This window comes from Rhamphochromis sp. 'chilingali' (assembly GCF_963969265.1).
Source record: "Rhamphochromis sp. 'chilingali' genome assembly, chromosome: 22".
In the NCBI taxonomy this organism is placed as follows: Eukaryota; Metazoa; Chordata; class Actinopteri; order Cichliformes; family Cichlidae; genus Rhamphochromis; species Rhamphochromis sp. 'chilingali'.
Genome location: NC_137950.1, coordinates 3,373,263 through 3,395,575, shown reverse-complemented (window position 1 = coordinate 3,395,575; position 22,313 = coordinate 3,373,263). Strand labels below are relative to the sequence as shown.

Below are 22,313 nucleotides of genomic sequence, written 5' to 3'. Positions count from 1 at the left end.
ATGGGAGGCCGAGCCTTCAGCTTTTAGGCCCATCTTCTGTGGAACCAGCTACTATTCAGGAGCCAGACAGACTCTTCTGCTTTCAACATTAGGCTTAAAACTTTCCTTTTTGATAAAGCAGGTCTGGATCAGGGGACCCTAAATCCTCCCATAGTTACACTGCAATAGGCCTAGTCTGCTGGCGGCTACCCTACTGCACTGAGTGTTTTTTGTGCTTACACACCACTCTATATTTTCAGTAGTTATTATAAATGTCTGACTCTCTTGCACATTGATTATTTTGTCCTGTCTTCCGTCCATCACCCCCACCTTAATTTCGGTTCTGCTGAAGATTTCTTCCTGTTTAAAGGAAGCTTTTCCCTTCCACTGTCGTGAAGTGTTTGGTTAAAGGGGGCATATTATTGTATTACTGCGTTTTACCTTAAACACCTTGAGGCAACTGCCTGAAGGCGCTTGGGATTTGGCAGAAACAAAATTGAATTTTATGAAAGACCTTGGTCTTTCAAGAAAGGAGTTTCTCCTCTTATAACAATCTTGTTTCCACAAAACCCACTGCATCCCTATTTGATGGGTCCTTCACGATGGTAAGAAGGACCCAAAACAGTATCCATATAAGTGAACCTCCTAATTGTTTTTGTGTGCATGCAAATCTTACTTCTTTTCGCAGGAACAGTTTTCCTGGCATGTTGTAGTATGAGAAGTAAACCCCAGCAGAGAAGCGGTGGAGTTTGGACTGAATGCCTTCGTCCTCTGGCATATCATCATCTATAGTTAATACACAGTAAACTAAAGTTACTGACAAAGATACATACCCTCAGCTATATGAGGGCATATAGAGCTGTTGTTGGCCGATGCTATTTATCAGCCAAATATGTCACAGAATAATGCTGATGTATGGGGAAACATGAAGTCAGGGGACACCTACTTATTGATGGAGCAGCCATTGATGGTGGCTCAGGGATGTCCTGAAAGCCTGGGGAAGGTGGTGGGGAGTCAGGGGGAGAAGGAGGAGGGTGCTGGGGCTGCTGGGAGCTGAACAGGTCCTCCAGGGAGCGCTGTTTCTGTCTCATGCTGTTGGAGATGACTCTGCGACCCCTTGTTGATGGTGGAGATTTCTGTGGTGAACGGGTCTTTGGAGAAGGGGGTGGAGGAGGCAGCCACTGTTTCTACATACAGGAAGGATGTCAAACTGTTAAAGAATTACCTAATTAAGAGTGTAATTGCATAAACAAACAAAAAAGATTTCTAGTTATTTGTTTGTATTCTGACCTTCTGTTGTGCCACTGGTGCTTTGTTTTTAAGCTTAGCCAGAGCTTCCTCTTTGGGGTTACTCTTCTTTACAAATGATTTTGCAGGGTGTCTGCAAAGAGGAGAAAAAAGATATGTAGAAAACAAGACAATTCTATTAAGGTTTCATTTACATGCACGCTCTCAACAAGTTTTATTATGAACTGATAGAATATGAGTAAAACGAGCTAGCTTAAGATGTAAAATCTGATAAAAGGAAACAAAAAAAACATTTAAACATTAGTTTTACATTTTTTTTTTAAATTCCAGGGAAAAGATACCTAAATCTCTGACTCATAATTAATACTGGCGTACAAACAAAGAGAGCAGGAGGCCTAACATCACCACCAATGCTATAGAGTGGGAAGAAGAAAACCACTGTGTGTAAGGTGGGAGACGGACAACCAGTGGGCAATCTGCAGAGAACAAAAGAGCTAAATAATATCTTTAACAGGGTTAGGTTAGTTTATACCATTGTGGTGCTTCCTCCATCACACATCCTGGATTCCATAAACTTCGACTACTTTCAGCGCTTTTCCCTTTTCCTCAACTTCCCCATAAAATGAACCCCTTCCCTATTGTAATTTTTGGCTAGGTTAAGTGACAGCAGGAGAAACTACACGAGAGCAAGGCTGCAGTCCCCGATGACATCATCCCCAAAGTTCTAAGGACCTGGGATGGTGACCCTTTTACAACCTGAGTCTGTACACAAAAAGGGAATAAACTGGCTCTATGTCCTTAGGACGCAGAGATGCAAGTGAACAGCAAAATGTCAGGGATTTTCTCTCAGTCTGTTTTAGAGAGTGCAATGTACCTCCTATGGTCTGTTAGAGGAGTAACATCAGAGCTGGCGACATCAACAGACTGAATTGGTCAGGATAGCCATGTGACTGGCTGCAAACTGGACACATTCACCAAAATTTGGTTAAAGCTCCAATTATGTTTAAAGTGATACTCAAACCTCTGACGATCTAAAATGCCTTTCCATTTCCCCCCCAACATTTATGCTGACTCATCTTTGGTAGTTTTTCATCACATGTAAGATATAAAGAATGCTCAAGCAGTATCCAGATGATTAAAGGAAACTTCAATTTCAGGCTTTAATGGAAATGTGTACACAGAGGATGAAGTGCTCAGACCTGACGGGCTGAAAGGGTTCGGGTTCTGGTTGTGGTCGGCTGTTGAACTGTTTGATGATTTCCCGAATGTTGGAAGTGGGTTCAGGTTGAGGCTTAGTGAGGGGAGTTGGGGTTGGTTTTTCTTTTGGGGGGTCAACTTCCCTTGCAGGTGGGCTTTGTGGATGTTTCACTATGGGAGACAAAACGCAGGAAATGTAAGATATAAACACTAGCAAGCCTTCCTAATATGCTGCTGATCCATAGTGGCACCAAAACAGCCTGCTGAGGTCAGAATTCTGCAGTAAAGATGCCCTGTGCCATCAGTTACCAAGTCATTAGCAGCAGATTGTATTACGGATCTTTTCACATGTAAGTTTTTGGCTCGGACTATTATCTGAACCGAACCCACTTTCTTTGATGGTTCAGTATTTTGGCCAATTTTCATTAAGTATGAAAGGTCATCACTGAAGCTATTGACAGGAACAATGAATTACAGTAACACATCAGTGAAGGAGGAGTTAGAGTTTGTAATTAAAATATGCTGCAACAATACTGTAAAAAGTTCAAATGCAAGTGTACAGGAGAGCAAAGAATCCTGATTAAAAAAGAAACAGCAGTATTGTAACACTGTTGCATATAAGGAGAGGTAGCCCAAATAGTAAATAATGCAAGAATAATGGTATGTTATGTCAAGTTCTTAGCTGCATGATAAAAATGCTTAAGCAAAATTAAAAACAAACAATGTAACATGCAAACAACATAAGTCTTCACTAAAATCTTCAACCTTTCCTTGTCATCAAACACCGTCCCGCCCTGCCTCAAAACCTCCACCATCATCCCCATCGCCAAGAAGACAGCTGTGGCCAGCCCAAATGACTACAGGCCTGTTGCACTTACGCCTGTAGTGATGAAGTGCTTTGAGAGACTGGTCTGTCAGCACATCAGGGCCGGTCTGCCTCCCACTCTGGACCCCCACCAATTTGCCTACAGGACAAATCGATCCACCGAGGACGCCATCACCATAGCACTCCACACTGCGCTGAGTCACCTGGAGCACCGAGGAAGCTATGTGAGAATGCTCTTTCTGGACTTCAGCTCAGCATTCAATCATATCATCCCGGAGATCCTGGTCCAGAAACTGTCTCACCTGGGACTCTCCACCCCCATCTGCCTCTGGATCAAGGACTTCCTGACAAATAGACCACAGTCTGTCAGACTCGGCCCCCACCGGTCCAGCACCATCACACTCAGCACCGGGTCTCCACAAGGATGTGTTTTGAGTCCCCTCCTGTTTACGCTCTCCGACTGCTCCCCTACCCATCTCTCAAACACCATCATAAAGTTCGCGGATGACACCACAGTGGTTGGACTCATCGCAAGGGGGGATGAGTCGGACTACAGAGATGAGGTCAACAGACTGACTGAGTGGTGTTCAGTTAACAACCTCCAACTGAACACCACGAAAACTAAAGAACCTATCTTGGACTTCAGGAAGGGCAGAGCAGACCCGGTCCCACTCTACATCCACGGGAACGTGTGGATGGGGGAACACTCCATGAGGTTTCTGGGCGTGCAGATATCTGATGACCTCTCCTGGACTGCAAATACTACGGTGGTGGTAAAAAAGGCCCAGCAGCATCTCCACTTTCTGAGAGTGCTCAGGAGGAACAACCTGGAGGAGAGGCTGCTGGTGACATTTTACAGAGCCACCATAGAGAGCATCCTAACGTACGGCATAACAACATGGTATGCAGGGTGCTCAGCTGCGGACAGGAAAGAACTGCAGAGGGTCATCAACACAGCCCAGAAGATCACTGGCTGCTCTCTGCCCAGCCTGGAGGTCACTGCAAACTCTCGGTACCTCAGCAGAGCTGGCAATATCATCAAGGACCACTCTCACCCCAGCAACCAACTGTTTGAACTATTACCGTCAGGCCGACGGTACAGGTCACATAAAACCAGGACAAACAGATTCAGGGATAGCTTCTTTCCCAGAGCTATCACCGTAGTAAATAAGCACAAAAACAATTGAACCTATTCCATACCGTCACTGTCATTATATTATGCTGCTATTCATACTGTCATTATATTAATGCTGCTATCCTGTATATATTGTACATACTATTGTTTGAGTACTTACGATTGTTTTTTTGTACTTTTTATATTTTACATTTATATTTATTATTGAAACTTGCACCAAGGGAGTGGTACTCCAATTTCGTTGTACTCTGTACAATGACAATAAAGGCTATTCTATTCTATTCTATTCTATTCTATAAACCTTGGCTCAGACTTTCACGTGTAAAAAGACTTGAATCCATAATGTTTTTGGTACAAAATATTATTATTTGCTATCATTTTACCATTTATTTGGTAGTTAGTTTGGAGATTACCCTAAATGATCTGAATTAAAATGAGCTTTTTAGAGGAAGGATCAGGTCAGAGAACCCTTGAACTTGTAAAATCCTCTTACCTTCTGGCTTAGCTGCTACAGGTGGGGGCAAAGGAGAAGTTAATGGAGGTGAGTGCTGTTGCTGTCTGGTTGTGCTTGGGGCTTGACGTGTCTTTAGGGTTTTAGGGTCTTTAGGGTTGGGCTGAGTGGCTGTAGGACAGCACAAGAAAATGGGATTAAGAAAAACCATGACTTAAAAAAAACACTACAGGAGCAATCACTGAAAATGCAAATTGAATTCTATAAATAGAAAAACAATATTTAAACCTCCTGTAAAACATAAAAACATCACAACATGGACCGACTAGTCAAAATCAACTCCATAAAGATTGCAGCCTAAAATCATTTAATTTGTATATTTTGACTTGAGGACCTTCTTAACAAAAATAAACAATAGGCTAAACCCCTGGCTTTACAAAGTCATGAATCAAGCATTCAAGAAAATATGGAATCAAGAAAAATTCTTGGGCATGAATCTGACCAATACATTAGAGATAAAAGCGTGGTGAAAGGGAAAAGGTTATTGCAGAAATTTATAAATGTTATACATGACTTGAATAATCTGTCAAACATATATCTTGTGAATGATACATTTGAGCAAGAAAGAACATTTTGCTGTTGAACTCACCAATCTTCTGGAAGAAGTCCCTCTTATCTTTGACAGAGTATAGCTCATCTGCATCTAAGTTTACTTCTGTTTCTGGCTGTAAAAGTAACATTTAAACGATAAGGAGAAGGAAGTGCATAATGACATGACACTATTGTTTCACATTCACAGAGTTTGAGGTAAAAAATCCAAATTGAAAGACTAAAGCAAACACTGTCTGTATCCTACGTTGTAAGTGTATTGACCAGCTGTTTTCAGAAACAAGTCAGTCATCATTTCAATTGAATAATATGTATGTATTTGCAAGTCATTTATAAAAGATTGTACACTAAAAATTTTGGGGGGATTTTTGATTAACAATCTGCGAGCTCCAGTTCAGTCACATCTATGCGTATGTTGTAGAGAATCCCTCACATTACACTGCTCCCAGGATCAATAGTTTCAAAGTACGGACAGCTACCTGTAATTTCAGTCTGGACGGGCAAACAATGCTGCCATGTAGGAGGTAAAGAACAAGAAACAGTTCATAGTTAAAGCAAAGGAAAGCAGTACATAACTAGCTCAAATAAACTACCACATGGAAAAAGTATGTTTTGTTCATTTTGACATTTACAGTGTAGGACCAGAAAAGTATTCATTTGTCACTTTAATGTTGTGTCATAACAGTAAAGTTTTCATAATGTCAGTGAATCATTCCTACAGTTTAAAATGCAGGCGGGGTTAATGTGGAGAAGCAGGGATTGGTGTGATTAGGTCACTCCCTAAGGTGGGGTTAGGAGAGGCGTGTTGGCGCAATACTTTACGCTCTTCTGGCAGCTGTAAATAAATGTAGATTTGTGCATTCGACAGCACAGCAACTATCTGGCGGTTTGTTAAACTGTGATTGATGGCAAAGGAGTGCAAAGGACTGCAGTACTGTTTTTCCCTCTAGGTGGATGCATCCCCCTAGCTCTGACGCCATGTGAAAACTATGAGTCTGTGGGTGTGGGCAGGACTGGATACAAATATTGCGGGAGCGGGTGGATGTGACAGAGAGGGAAAGTGGGAGTGGGCAGTAATGCTCAGAAATTCAAGGGGGCAAGGATTTTTAAAAAAAATGTCACAGCAAGTAACCAACTGAATACAAGTACCACACTGACAGTGTTTTGAAAAGTAGTTGCTCACACAATATGCTATAAACTATACTATATATATATATATATATATATATATATATTTATATTTAATATAAATACCTCTGCCTCAGGCTGACTGTAGTTTTGGGTGATTTTAGGCGCAGATGCTTTGGACTGGACAGGTGGGGGTGAGCGAGACTGAGGAGGAGGTGAACTTGAACGGTCCTTAGAATGCCGTTCTGATCTACGCCTCCGTTCCCTCTCATCCTCCTGCCTTCTTTCCTGTTCCCTCTGCCTTTGTTCCTCCCTCTTCAGTCTCTCCTGCTCCTTCTTCTGCTGCTCCTGTGCCTGCTGCTGGGACAGAGTCATTGCCTGCATGGTCATCTGCTGGGCCTGAGAGGACAGGGGAGAAATTTAAACTTTGGCCTTACGAGGGATGAAGGGGTGATAAAGGATGTGAACAAAATGATCATCATAGTGCTGACCATGAGAAGGGCTTGCTGGTTGATTAGAGCCTGTTGCGTTGCTGCTGCCATCTGCATGGGGTCAGCAGCAGGAGCAGGCATGGGAGCCTGAGGCATCATCATGGCTGTGTATGATCAATTATGACAAATTGTTACACATATTTAAATACATATATAAAACTCCGCAAACACAGTGCTTATAAACTATTTCATGCATATATAATTTTGTTTTTTTGCACTTCCAGTTATTTGCTCCACCAGAGCAGTCTTGTGATGACAAATGTTGGACTTTGACCACAAATGTTGATGGTCAAAGTGCGACCTGACGTAGCGTTGGCATTTAATTATTTTGTGATGATTATGGAAAGATTATGCAGAGTGAGTCATGACAATCCCATGCAGGAAGAATGCACACAGTTGTTGGTACCAGTTGTTTGGGGGGGGCATTTCACTGGAGTGATATCACTTTGTATTCGTTCTGATGCAGGTTAATGCAACACAATATCCCAAAGCAGTGCTGCATTTCAGCAAAGAGTGCAGTGTTTCAAGTCATATCCTGAGTCGGGATCCCAGGGTAGAGATACCGACTGACCAGGGCACTTTGTTCATGTCTTGCACACAAGAAGAACTACTGGGCATTAAACCTTTTGGACCAGCGTTTACCACCCTCAGACTAATGAGTTGGTGGACTGCCTGAATGAGACTTTAAGGGGTGAGTAGGCTAAGACTCCCTAGACTAAGTCAGGACATGGGGTTATGTTGCGGAGTGTCATGTGCTAGAGGGGGGGTGGGGTGGGGATGCAGTGGGTCCAGGAGGCAGTGTCAGAGGAGGCTGGTTGGCTGTCCCTTAGGAGGTGGTAGTTGACCTACCAATAATCTGTGTCATCATATGAGCCCAGGTCTGAAAAAAATGAATAAGAAATGTTGGAGAATTACCTGGCATGGTTGGCATGGCTGGCATGGCTGGCATCATGGGATTTGCACCATAACTGGGCATTGCGGGGTTGACTGGTGCTCCTATACATACAGAAAGCAACATATGGAGAATTGAAACATTTTCTGTAATTTATTTGAATCCATAACTTAAAAAAATCCAAAACATAAAAATTAAACTGCATATGAGTATTCTAAAAGATAACCAGTATAAGCGATATACATATATATTATACATACACAGATATGAGATATAAAACTCCACATGGAATAAACCAAGAAACAGCATTAACCAAATCAGCTTTAAAATGGCTTTAAAAACAACAACAAACAGAACAACAATGTTTATTTTAACTGCTTAATATATACAGCAGGTACGTTTAGGCCCAACCTGACCCCTGATCAAAATCGTCACCTATTAGATATCTCCAAATTGAAATCAGACAGCACTAGACCTATAAAAGATATTTTCTAGTTTGTGAAACTATGCTTGTTTAGTGTATGTCTACAAAGTAAGCTAATGATATCCCCCTTTTTAAGAGGTTAAAAAGATCAAGAATTATCAAGAATTACTAAAATTATAAACAGAATGTGAAAAAACTACAAATTCAACACTACATATATCATGTTGTATGTCAAGAAGGGATAATGGTTCACCGCTTTTCAATGTTGAAGGATAGGCAGTAAACTAATGAGGCTTGCAGTACTGTGTTCGGTTATATTAGTTAACTATACTGAAGTGTGCCTTCTACAGGGCCCCCTAACTGCATATCAAATGGAGATCTTAGAACAAACCTGGCTGGCCTAAAGACATTCATAATCAATGGCATGACAAAAAGTGAATATTTTCTCAATGATGAAAGAAGAAGTGAAGGCTTGATTCTTTATATCAGAAATGTAATAAATTACTTACCCAAAGGATAGCTTGGCATTGTCATAGGCATACCTGTAAAAATGGTGTTTTAGTGTGCAGTTGAAATGGCACATAACAAGCTAAAATCCTGTCTTTCAAAAATGTGTATAAGATATATGACGAGCAGCAATACAATTTCAGTTCGTGTGTCCTAGTAATCCCAGGTGCCAGGGGCGTCTGTTGCCCCCTAGTCTCCCAAACCAAATTGTTCCTGGGTGAGGGGTCAGACAAAGAGTAATTCAATCAACCCTTATGAAAAGAACTAAAACAAGGGACCAGGCATCTTGGATGAGAGATGAAATGTCTTCATGAAACTTAAAAAAGGCCAGTTACTTTCTTTCCAAGCTCCTTCAACTGGTTACATATAGTAGATCTCATCTCAACTCACTTACTTGGGCTCCATAACCAATCTCCTGGAGAGGGTTTGGACTCTATTCCAGTCTGGAGTTGCCCTTGAGGAATTGGCCTTTTGTTCTTTTCTTCTCTTTTTTTGCCTTTCCCATCTGGCAGTGTAGCAATCAGAATTATTGTCTGAAGGCCAAGAAAAATGCCCAACAGATTCAACATGACTTTCTGTTAGTCTTGAATCAATTTTGGCACCATTCGGGATCTCATTAAGGGAAAGCATTGCTCTACTCACAGGGTGTGTGGTGGGGTGGGGGGCTGCTGAACTCAACTGAGGATATGGTCAAGTGGTAAAAGGAAAACGTTGAGGACCTCTTTAACCACACTGACATGCCTTCTGTAGAGGAAGCAGAGTCGCCCATCACACTGCTACCCACCTGGCAAGATGAGTAATTCATGCCCCCCAGGGGGGCGGAGCAGAAAGGAAAGCTCTTCCATTTGTTGAACCCTGGTCAATGCAGTTTTTTTTGTCCTGGATGCAGAACACTCAACCAGCTCTTTGTCCTGTTTTTTTTTTTTTTTTTTTTTGCATACTCAGGAGTATGGGGTGTTCTAGCCTGTTGTTGTGAGCCAAAGGAGAAATGTGAGCTTGGTCCACATTTCTGGCAATAGGTTTGACTCATTTCCAGTGGTTGTTGGACTCTGCCACAGCTGCCACTAGTCAATGATTCTTTTTATAATTTTATGGACATAATTTCTAGGTGTAGGTGGATGTGGATCTGCTGGCTTCATCAGGCTTCATTGCAAGTAGAGTTGGCCTCCAGCTTGCACTGGAGTTGTTTGCAACCTAGTGTGAAGCACCTCCAAATCTGAGGCCATGGTCCTCAGTCAGAAAAGGCTGGAGCGCCCACGCAGGGTCATCAATGAATTGCTGCTCCAAGTGGAGTAGTTTAGGTATCTTGTGGTCTTGTTCACGAGTGAGGAGAGAGGGGAGGAAGTGAGTGATAGAAGGATTGGGACCAAAGATGGATGGATGCAAACGATGTACCGCTTCATCATGGTGAAGAGAGCTGAGCATAAAAGCAAAGCTCTCAATTTACTGGTCAAGCTACGTCCCCTGTCTCACTTATGGTCACGAGCTTTGCGTAGTGACTGAAAGAATGAGGGTGCGGATACAAGCAGTAGAAATAAGCTTTATCCTAAGGGTAGCTGGTCTCTCTTTTAGAGATAGGGTGAGGAGTTCAGTCATTTGAGAGGGGCTAAGAGTTGAGCTGCTGCTCCTCTACATTCAAAGGAGCCAGCGAGATGGTTCAGATATCTGACTAGATGCCTTCTGGTCACCTCCTGTGTGAGGTGCTCTGGATATGTCCCACCTGGAGGAGCCACTGGGCCAGACCCAGGATACACTAGCAAGATTACATCTCTTAGCTGGCTTGAGAATGCCTGGGGTTACCCTGGATAAGCTGGAGGTGACTTGGCAGAGGGAGGTTTGGCTTTGTCTGCGTAGGCTGCTGCCCCTACCCCTAAGCAGATCGATTTTACCTTTTAGTGTGAACATTATGAACAATCTACACGTTTAAGAATGTTTTGTAGTTCAACTACGAAGTAAATACATGTGGCGTGTGAATTTCCTACCTGCTCCATACATGCCAGAGTGCATCGGTCCAATCCCCCCTCCCCCTCTCATCCTGCGATTCAGAATAGCTACTCTTTCCATGTCCTACACACACAAACACACAAAAATGAGCTGTGTATCACATTATAAGTGACACGGCAGCCACAACTACACGTGGAGTTGCTGGAAATAAGCCTTAACAAATTCAGTAACAACATAATAATGTTCTACAATATATAAGCATATCTCTGAACTAAACACTAAAAATGCATACTACACAGTTTAGCCTGCACATACTGTCTAGTATAAATTACATCGTTATATACAAGCATTAAATTTCTAATTTATCAAATGAGCAGTCTTTACCTTAAAGCATCTCTCTTTTTCTCTTTATATCTTTCCTTTCTTACATTGTTTTTCGTATCAGAGAAAGTAAAGTTATCATGCATGAACATTTTTTTCTCTGGGAAATACTAGCCTAGTAGTCACTGTGCCCTCAGCTAGAAGACAAAATTATAAGCCAAACTGCAAAGAAACACAACACAACTCACTGGAGGTCCATTGTCCAGTACGGGTTCAAATATGTCATCAACATAGGCCTCCATCTGTCGACTGCGCCCTGAAGATGGAAAGAATTTCTCATTAGTTAGAGTAAAAAAAAGGACCTTTGTGTTGTCTTTGCTGGTTGCCTGTACGACTACTCCTTTATTTTTTTCAACCAAAAACTAAATATCAACATAATATTTTTTATACTACTTTTTGACACAATCATAATCATAATAGTATTTTTATTTTGTTTTTATTTTGTTATTCAAGTTCATTCATGAGGATGAAAGGAATTGGGCTTGCTGGATAGACCCTTTGTTGTTTGCAGTGTGGGAGGCTCCCCAGGCCTTCATTGTGTTTTCCCCCTTTCCCCCCAAGCCCAGTTAAAAATGAGATTTAGTATGTCCTGGACCTGAAAGCAAAGCTGCAATCATTGTCAAGGTTGTCAAGGGAGAATTTATTCCAGGCCCAGGAATGTCAACAGCACCTGTATAACAGAGGGGTTAGACTCAGGCAATTTTCAATGGGAGACAAAGTGCTTGTATTATGCCCTTCTTCAAGCGTAAAGACACTCGCCAAGTGGCAAGGACTCTTTGTGGCCACACGGTGAGTTGGCGATGTTGACTATGAGGTGGTATGGCTGGTGAATGAGGTGTCATGGTCTGATGCCTATCTCATGGCCTGGGTTGGGGCTGCTGGACTCCTTAACTGGAAAGATCCGGCTTAATTTTTCACAACACTGGATTTAACCGAGGGCTACTGGCAGATTCCCTTGTCTGCAGTATCCAAGGAAAAAACAGCCTTCTCCATGATGTTATCATCCATAGTAACAACCGGCATGTGTACTGGGTAGCTGTGGTCCTGGAGTCCCTGATGTAGGCGGGGCTCATAGCCAACCCAAAGAAGTCTGCGTTTGGATCAAGGGAGGCACAGTGTTAGCGTACCATTTGGGAGGCGGGCAGGTGTGCCTACAGGTGGAGAAAACAGTAGCCATTGCATCTTGGGGCTGGCTCAAGGTTCAAGGTTCAAGGTTCTTTATTTGTCACATGCATAGTTATACAAGTATAACACACAGTGAAATGTAGCCTGACACGCTGGTTACTACCGCTGGTTCGTGCCTGGATTTGGGGAATGGACCAGACCCTTGACTGACCTCACGTGAAAGGGTGCCCCAGATCTGGGCCAGGGGATAAAGCAGTGCAAGGCGGCATTTGTACAGATAAAAACGGCCCTTCACTGGGAGCCACTGTTTCACACACCTAACTTTTCTGAATGTATTTTGGTTTGTAGTGTATAGATTAGTGCTGTCAGCGTTAATCTTGTTAATGCCATAACCGCATGTGGCAAATCTCTGTTAGTGAGTTAATGCGGATCACCCCGTGCGTGGGGCTGCACGGCGTCAACGTGTTAGCATGTTTAGCTAATTAACGCGTTAGCACCGTGCAGCCCCAGCACTAGTATAGATCTTTTTGCAGTGTGATGTCTATTCAATATTAAATAATTAGTGTGGACATACTTGTTATCCCCCAGCCATAATAGATATAGATAGAGACAGAGGGAGGACAACCTATCTGCTGGTTTAAAGTGATGGTTGCAAAATAAAGCTTACTATCTCACTTGTATTTTTTGTGGCAGTTTTTTGTTGTCGTCAGTTCTTTTATATATCATTATCATGTTTAGTGAAACATTTTCTGAAATGCTATGTGGACACATTTAGAGCTAGATGGACTGCATGGTCTAGAAAATAAAAAATCTTTCTGGTGAGACAAGTAATGAACTGTGCCTGTGTGCACTTGCAGACAGCCGTTCCTTGCATGATCTGATATTATCATGTTGCTGCCATTACTGGAAGCAGCCAATCACATGTGAAGTCATAGTGGGAAACACAACAAAACATAAATTAAAATTATAGGTCTTTTTTTGTAGAATGTTTCTCTAACTGATATCTTTGTCCTGTCTTACCCCCTTCAACCAGAAATGGTTGTAGCAGATAGCCGCCCCTCCCTGAGCCTGGTTCTGACAGAGGTTTCTTCTGGTTAAAAGGGAGTTTTTCCTTCACACTGTTGCCAAAGTGCTTGCTCATAGGGAGTCATCTGTTGTTGGAATTGCCTCCGTTTTCTCTGTTTTATTGTAGGGTATTAACCTTACAATATAAAGCACCTTGATTCAGCTGTTGTGATTTGGTACTATATAAATAAATAACATTAAACTGAAAGTGGTTAATTCCTAAGAGACAAACTATAGCTAAATATTTACATTAGTAGATGGCTCTGTTTGGTCTTCCTGACGGTGTTAATTAGATAACTAGTGTACTAAAATTTCACCATATAATACTTACCTTCCTGTGGATAATCTCTTCTCCACTGGTTTCCTTCAAAAGGAGGTAGACCAGGAGCTTGTATGGGTGGTGCTGGTGGTATAAAGTCATCTTGATCGGTTGTTAACATCCTATAGAAAAACAGTTGTCATAAGTGCCACTGGATTCTTTAAAAGATGCCCCCGACCCTCCAAGAAAATGAAACAAACAAACCCCCAAACAATTGTTCACTATTTTACCTATCTCCCTGGTTGCTGAACAGGTAATCAGAGTTAGTAGAGGTGGGAGTCCCTTCTGGTGGGAGCACTTCAGCTTCAGCTCCAGCCAGCAGATCCATGACAAAATCTGAGCCAGCTAAATCAGACCAGCCGTCATCGATTGAAAAAAGAGACACTGACCAGCCCTGTACCACTTCCGAAACACCTCTATGGCACAAAACAACACATTACACAAAATTTTAAGGAAGATGCATGTAAATGCAAACATTAGTTAGCAAAGTGGGGGAAATCACATATGTTTACAACTTATACCTGAAATGAAGAATCCACGACGCTAGCTGCTCTCCTGTGGTCCAAGACTCCACTTCAGTTACAAACTTCTCATCTGAAATAAAACGCCAAATGGTGTTGTGAGTTTATTAAAGCTGATATTTTTGCACTGCCTTTAGGCCCACTGATCCAGTTTCATGGTACAAAAATGGAAATGTTCAGTTAGTCTCACCATTGTAGGTGTGAACGTCTACCAACATGGTTCCCTTTCTCTGGTTGGATGTCCATTCCAGCTCGGTGGGTGGGTACATCCGGCAGGTTGGAGATGGAAGCTTCATAGATGTCAGCAGTTTATGTTGGCACAGTGAACGGTACTCCCCTGGACCATAGTCAGATACATACCTGCAGGGGTTAAAGTGGGTCGTAACAATCTAGAACACCATTCAGTGACTGAGTAACAAAATCTGACAGTTTAATAAAAAGTACTGGGAAGCAAGTTTATTTGTCATGTGCTGCAGTCTCATAGTCGTTTAAGCTGATGCGACAGAGGAAGTTATGATTATGGTCTGAAGTTTAAATACCTTCATCATCATGGACGTGAATGACATCATAATTTTAGGCTTTTAATGATTTCTTTGAACTGTTCTTTGATTTAAAAAAAATAAAAATCAGGTGCAAAAATGCGTTCCAGTTTTATTTGGTATTTTCTTAAATCAACACAGAGTCAAAATTATACAATCAGGCTCAAATAATTTATCCGAGCATGTTCGTCAGTTGTAAATAAGATGTGCCACCACTTTGCAAAAGTCTGAAGAAGATCCAAACTGTCACCCTCAGATGAACAAAAAATGGTTAGGATGTTCAGGAACAACCAAAGCTCAAACCTGTCATGAACAAGAAAGTACTTGATGATCAGAATCACTGTCCAAAGTGAAGCGAGTTTTACTCTGTGAGTATGGTGCTAACACAGCTTCTTGCTGTGTTAGCACCATACTCAGCACGCTCAACTGAAATTGCAAATGCGTCCTGGATAAATTTTTCACAAATTCATTCACACACACATGAAATTGAGTGACATCCCATTCTTAATTCATTGAGTTTAATATGATCTCGGCACATCTTTTGCAGCTTTAAACTGCTCTGGGAAGGCTTTCCACAAGGTTTATAAATGTGTTAATGAGAATTTTCTGACCATTCTTCCAAAAGTGCATTTGTGAGGTCAGACATTGATGTTGGATGAGAAGGCCTGGCTTGCACTCTCTGCTCTAATTCATCCTTTTGGTGTTCTATAGGGTTGAGATCAGGACTCTGTGCAGGCCAGTGCAGTTCTTCCACACCAAACTCACCCTTGTCTATATGGACCTTGCATGGTACACTGGTGCGCAGACATGTTGGAACAGGAAGGGTCTATCCCCAAAGTGTTCCCATGCACAATGCGTTTAGACAAATACTGTTTTTCTGGCATCTCATTCATCAGATTGTCAGACACAGTGTCATTCATCATTTCAGAGAACATGTATCCACTGCTGTAGAGTCCAGTGGCAGTGTGCTTTGAAGCACTGCATCTAATGCTGGGAATTGTGCTCTGTGATGTAAGGCTTAGATTCCAGCATAGAAATCCATTCCATGAAGTTATGGAATGAGTTGCTTATGGCATGCTTAAATATATATATAAGGGGCTGGAGCCATCTGGAGCAAGAGGCAAGGTACACCATGGACATATTGCTAGTTAATTTATTCAAGTTTTGTTCTAACAAAGCTATATTGATGTTTTCTTACATATGCAACAGCATGACTTATAATATTATGTGTTGTTGTACACTACCTAGCGGACACAGTAAGTGGGAAGTAACTTGTTTTTGCTACAGCCACATTAGAAGACAGGGTGCAAGACATCCCAGTGACTACAGGAAATGCCTCAACTCTACCAACCCCATACTGCAGTATACCTTAAGATCTGCCAAGGGCCCTATTATTGCTTATTATTCTTAATATTGCCATTTTATTTAATTTTTTACAAAAACGAATCCCTTATTAGAGGGCTACAATATGCTCAAGAACTACAAAAATTTGGCAGAGGCATCAGGTCTGGTGAAAATGAACATATTTTATAACACTAACAAAGTCACCAACGATTGACTTAAATTTAGTTAATTTTATTTATATAGCTTCTCTCTAGGTGCTTTTTATTGTAAGGTAAAGACTGTACAATATTAGAATGAAGCCTCAAAGTCAAATGAAATCTTTACCCAGAAAGAAGAAACTGAAACTTACTGTGCAATGGGTGTGAACTGTCAAGGAAAATTGAACCAGCCAACCACTAACTGTGTGGTATACAGAGATGCTTGGTTCAGCTGTGGTTTGACAATCAGGCTGTTAACAATTTGATTGTTTCTGTTCTTTACAGATAAGTATCATAAAGGAAAGAACAATCAAATTAAATCATCACAGTTTTATCAAGGCAGCACGGTGGCACGGTGGTTAGCACTGTTGCCTCACAGCAAGAAGGTCCTGAGTTCAATTCCACCATCAGACCGGGGTCTTTCTGTGTGGAGTTTGCATGTTCTCCCCGTGTTTGCGTGGGTTCTCTCCGGGTACTCCGGCTTCCTCCCACCGTCCAAAGACATGCAGCTTGTGGGGATAGGTTAATTGGATAATCCAAATTGCCACTAGGTGTGAGTGTGAATGGTTGTCTGTCCCTATGTGTTAGCCCTGCGACAGACTGGCGACCTGTCCAGGGTGTACCCCGCCTTTCGCCCTATGACAGCTGGGATAGGCTCCAGCGCCCCCCGCGACCCTGAAAAGGAGAAGCGAATGGATGGATGGATGGATGTTGTTGTAAGTCCATGTTAGTAACTGCAAGTTTTATGTGCAGGTTTTTTCCAAGAGATTTATAACTTTGAACATATTCTGCAATGTGAATTTTAATAAAAATAAAATCTCCTGAAATCACTCTTTAGTCTTAGATATATTCATTTGAAGGCAAGGCTCATAAAAACATTTGACAAAATCAGCAGAAGTGGGACATCGTTATCCTGGAGCAGACTGACAATAACAGAGTCAATTCAATTTTATTTCTACAGCTACAAATCCCGACTGTTTTCTTGAGTTTTCCAACTAGGGTGGAAAAAGCTAAGCAAGCATCAGGCTTTCAAATGAATTAACCCTTTCATGCACGAATTATGACAAGCTAATTCAGGAATATTTTTCTTAAGTAGTTTTATTTATCTTTAGGCATGAAAAAAGATTTTTGAACTTCATTTCTTTTTTAAAATATGTACTTTTCAAACAATTTTTTACATGTCCACTTAGGTGGACAACATACGTTTTGACTGGGTGGCAGGTATAAAGTGTCACATCAGTGTCCAATGCAGTGGTTCATGTGCTCTTTCGGCTCCGAACCGGCTCTTCAGATTGTTTTGTTGCTTTAATTAATTTATTATTATCAATAATATAAATTTATGCACAAAAGGAATTACTAATGTAGAAAGAAAGTGGTTTTATTTATATATATTTATATATAAATATATGCGGTGGCCCCTAGAGACAAAACACGTACAAACTCCAAAACACATTTCTAGCATGAACTGAACTTCCAAAACAGAGCTACCTAGATCACTTAAATTACACAATTGAAAGCATGAAAGCATATGTGTATTGTTTGTGTATTTATACAAAAGCATTCATATATAGTCAAATTTTTTTTAAAAAGTTCATTTACCTCTTACTACCACACACCAAATCCGGTCGTTGGTACTTGCTGGCTTGTGTAGCCACTAGGTAACAAAAGCTCCACACTGCCCCCTAGCATCCTGGAGCACTTCTGTTGTCTTTTGTACGTGTTTTGAGTTTTTATGTGCTTCTGAGTTTTTACGTGTTTTGGAGTTTGTACGTGTATTTACGTGCTTTGGAGTTTTTACGTGTTTTTACGTGTTTTGGAGTTTGTACGTGCTTCAGGGTTCGTATGTGATTTGAAGTTCGTATGTGCTTTGTCTCTAGGGGCCACCATAAATATACTTTTATTTATTCACTCCACATGACATGTAATAAATAAATCATATAATACAAAAATAAACTATTCACATTTCAACTTTTAACTATTTAAATTTTCAGCTTTTTCCTTTTACAAATTTAAAGTGAACACAAAACACTGCAAACCACAACACAATTAAATATAAATTACAATATGAAAACAAAAAGAAGATGCACATTCTCTGTCATATGGGCCTGCATGAATACACTTTCTGAATCCTTTATCATCTGCAACTGAAAATAGTTGTGGATGATTACTATACCTTTCTAATGGGACGTTGTTGTCCCTGGCTCTCTTTCTCTCTCTCTCCCCCTCCTGCTCTGTTCCTGTGCTACTGAGTGTAACTACCGCCCCTCCCCCCTCTGCCCAGCGTAAAGCACAAGGCTCGCGTGCGGAGTGAAGCGGAAAAAAGTGCGAGAGAGAGAGAGAAAGAGAAAAAAAACCCACGGCTCGCGATAAGGAGCCGGCTCGCGTCGTTCACGTCAAAGACCCGGCTCTAAGAGCCATTTCGTTCACGACCGACCCATCACTAATACCATCAACACTGACACAAATATAAGAAAACAGCCTTTGAATAGCTGTCCACTGTAGTGACCAGTATGTGTGAAAGGGTTGAAAATCTGTCTTGGTCTTTGGTTGATTAGTTAGAATGACTCGGGGGTGTTGATTCATTTAAACTAACATAATCATCCTGCTGTAACCAGGTTTCTGTAAGGCAGAGTAAATCAACTTATTGATCAATTATTAACTCATGTACTAACAGAGACTTGGAAGAGAGAGGCCTAATGTTTAATAATCCACATTGTACTGTTTTACTCTTTGGCGCTGTTGAGGATGCTGTATTGTCCTTTCTTTGTAATTTTTTTTATGTTTAAGTCTCTTTTTTTGCTGGTTTTTAGTTTGTTTTTTGTCTGTTTGGAAGCTGACACAGTCTCTAAGGGGATGGGGTTTTAGGTGGATAACAGGAGAAGCTGAAGAGAGGCATGTAAGACTGCAACTCTGCTTCCTGGTTCCAACTCTGGATAGTCATGTTTTGGGGGTTTAATAAATCTGGCCAGATTTCTAGAAATGAGAGCTGCTCCATCCAAAGTGGGATGCATGTTGTATCTCCTAACAAGACCAGGTTTCCTCCGCAAAGCTTCCCACTTAACTATAAAGTTAAGTAAACCCCACCTAAACACCTTTCTCTATGTGATTATAGCAGCTACCCCAAGATTCAAACCTCAGCACCATCCACTGACAACAGACAAATTACCCTGCATGTTCACTCATTATAGTAACTCCAAAGTTAACTGATGAGTACAAAAGTACAAAGGCCGAAGTATCACATGATGTAGTGTCAGTGAAAGCTTTTGTGAAAGCTGTTTTTTTTCTTTTAAATAAAGGTAAAGAAATAACATCAAAGGGATTAATGATCATTATATAACTTTGTCACTATATAGAGCATAAACGGTAACTCAGTTTGGTGTTTAGGAAAGCTGCTGATCTCAGACCTGCACAGCTTCAGCTGCATGAAGAGAACATTATAATTTCATACGACATCATTAAATAAAATCTGACGAACGGTTAAATATCCTCAAATTTATGTTGAACTAAAACATTTTAATGTGGAATCTTTCACATTATTTTTTTTGCCTATATTGTGTTATTTACCATAAAGTTATTTAGAGTCATTCATGCCAGAGTAGCCAGTAATGGCTAAGGGTAATGTGTATATTTTAAATACACAACTTTCCACAGGACTGAATGTGACATCATTATGCATAAAGTCAAGAGCCTATGTGTATTATCTAAAGATGATGTGAGTACTAACTCCAAATCACAACAACAGTCGCCTTGAGGTGACTTCAAACCAACAGATCTGTCCCTTCATTTGATAGGGTGATAGGGACATCAGCATGTCAACTCCCCCAAATTTTTCAAAACACAATATTCGAGTTACGGTTACTTTTCATTTTTGCATCGCCTACTTGAGTAGATGTTTGTCCAGTGATGGTGATGGTGTGAAAGCACTTAGGCAGCAGGCCATCAGCAACCAGCCCCTCAGGCTTTGCTGCTCCTCCTTCAGGCTCCAAGTATGGTAAACCAGCTGGACCAGGATCTCATCCCTCAAGGCTGGCAGGCTTTGGCCTTTCTCCACTATGTAGTTGCCTAAAATTTGCTCCTGCCAGCTGCTAATATCTACATCTCCTGTGAAATGCAAAATCTGTAAAGACACGATATGAAACAAAAAATTAAGTTAACGACAAAAGATCATATTTAATGTATTTAATGCCACATAGACTCTAATGAATTCAAAATACCAGTTTGTAAATCTCCAAAGCAGTTCTGGCATCTTCAGGTTCTTGAGCTGTAAGGGGTTTCTGAAGGGGATATCCCTGAGGCTGGCACCATGTATCCTGAGGGAGACACGAGTACGAACAATAAATGTAGCTAATGTTTTTTCAGTACATGCATGCACGAGTGGACTTCTTTGCATGGTAAATTTTTATAGAAGTGTGTCAAAAAAATTTTTTCTAATATTTGGCGATTACATCATAAAACTGGAGTTGTCCTGATTTATTTTATTATTTAAATACTTTTAACATGAGTATTCCTTTTTTTTTTTTAAAAAAGGTCCCATTGTCTAAATATCCACAAGGTGTTCTATGTTTTAATTAAAAGAATTAACTGCTTTTGTAAACAATGACTGCCACAGAAAGGATGTCTTTAACTAAATATCTAGATACCTTGGTCCTGATAGATTGCTTGTTGCCTCCAGAGCCCAAGTCAGATGAGAGGATTTAAGACTGAGGTGAGGTGATTAAATTATTGTAAGTCAATGTAATGCTTTCGGATGTGATGTTAGGGAGCTCATATTTTACTCACCTTTAATACAGACTTGGCATAGCGTGAGAATGGGTAGCTGTCAACATCAAGAGGCAGGTTGAGCTTATGTTCTGCTTTCACCTGTGGAGGTGAGACCTCTGTGACTCCTGATCCCTGCTTCTGCCCTGTGAGAAAGAGGCACAAGTGCATTCACAAGCTTCATTGGATGAATGGATCCACCAAAATTGTTAGTACTGTTTATGTTCATATTGTGACTTCTTCATATAGATTCTGTAGTTTGATTTTTTTATGACTATAACCTGCTGTGCTGTGGAGTCTGGCGGACAGCTCAGCAGGGATCTCTAACATCCTCACATCCTACAAGGAAAGCAAAATGTCAGAGAAACAGTTATTATAGAATGGAATTTACAAAGTACGTGGGTCGTCTTTTTATTTTCTCACCATCTCTTGAGAGACAGACTTTGCCCTTGTCACGGCTTTCACTTGGCTTCTGTCATGTAATTCCTGAAATCAGCACACAGAGACAATGTCAGTTAGTTGTTAATGTGACCATGAACAAAAATAATTTCAGAACATACACCCAGAGTCATACTAAACAATAGCTTTCTTCACCTTAAGCTTGTTTCTGAGTTATCCAAGCAAAACTTAATAGCACTTCATTGCACCCACAGGCACACGTTCTGTCAGACCTATTCTTGGATACATGTCTGGTTATATACTCACTCCACACCCTGAGGGCTGTTGCTCCTCCTTGTACCAAAGGCCACACAGAGTCCAGTAAGTTCAACTTTTATCAGGAAGTTTACAGCTTAGTAGTCACTGTAACAGTATTGGTCCGAGAGGGTTCGTTTATGACATAAGCCAACCCATATCTCTGACTTTTCCAGTGTTTATAGATATGTTTGTACATTTTTATTTCACATCCCAACTGTTTATCCTGCTCTCCATCTAGCTTGAGACAACGGAATGCCTACTAATAAAATTAGGTGCGGTAATAGCCCATGGGTGTGGATATATATCAACTTGCAAACATGCTTTTTGTGTATATATGTGTATATATATACATGTATATATATATGATGTATAACAGTTTACTGTGCCATTCGACCGTTAACGAACCTTAAACTGTTGTTGAAGAAGATGATACATATTAAACAAATACTTGCAATCAGGCTAATAAAACAATTTATTACATTGTTTATTACATTTATTAAATCTTATAATCGGGGCTGGATCACTGATGGTTGTTTA

General features: G+C 40.9%; 1 protein-coding gene across 1 annotated transcript in view; it reads right to left on the bottom strand.

The window, feature by feature from the left end:
- myo15b (myosin XVB) overlaps positions 1-22,313 on the bottom strand; it is a 114,937-nt gene that overhangs the window by 23,718 nt on the left and 68,906 nt on the right. Inside the window, exons 17-37 of the mRNA XM_080872446.1 lie at positions 21,504-21,566; positions 21,362-21,419; positions 21,102-21,226; positions 20,537-20,632; positions 20,204-20,439; positions 14,433-14,602; positions 14,243-14,315; positions 13,952-14,137; positions 13,734-13,843; positions 11,401-11,468; positions 10,870-10,954; positions 8,890-8,922; positions 7,980-8,060; positions 7,065-7,168; positions 6,700-6,972; positions 5,486-5,561; positions 4,879-5,007; positions 2,427-2,595; positions 1,270-1,360; positions 926-1,166; positions 656-765 (exon numbers count right to left, since the gene is read on the bottom strand). Of these exons, the coding sequence (XP_080728572.1) occupies positions 656-765; positions 926-1,166; positions 1,270-1,360; positions 2,427-2,595; positions 4,879-5,007; positions 5,486-5,561; positions 6,700-6,972; positions 7,065-7,168; positions 7,980-8,060; positions 8,890-8,922; positions 10,870-10,954; positions 11,401-11,468; positions 13,734-13,843; positions 13,952-14,137; positions 14,243-14,315; positions 14,433-14,602; positions 20,204-20,439; positions 20,537-20,632; positions 21,102-21,226; positions 21,362-21,419; positions 21,504-21,566 (2,577 nt within the window). The remainder of the gene's footprint in view (positions 1-655; positions 766-925; positions 1,167-1,269; positions 1,361-2,426; positions 2,596-4,878; positions 5,008-5,485; positions 5,562-6,699; positions 6,973-7,064; positions 7,169-7,979; positions 8,061-8,889; positions 8,923-10,869; positions 10,955-11,400; positions 11,469-13,733; positions 13,844-13,951; positions 14,138-14,242; positions 14,316-14,432; positions 14,603-20,203; positions 20,440-20,536; positions 20,633-21,101; positions 21,227-21,361; positions 21,420-21,503; positions 21,567-22,313) is intronic.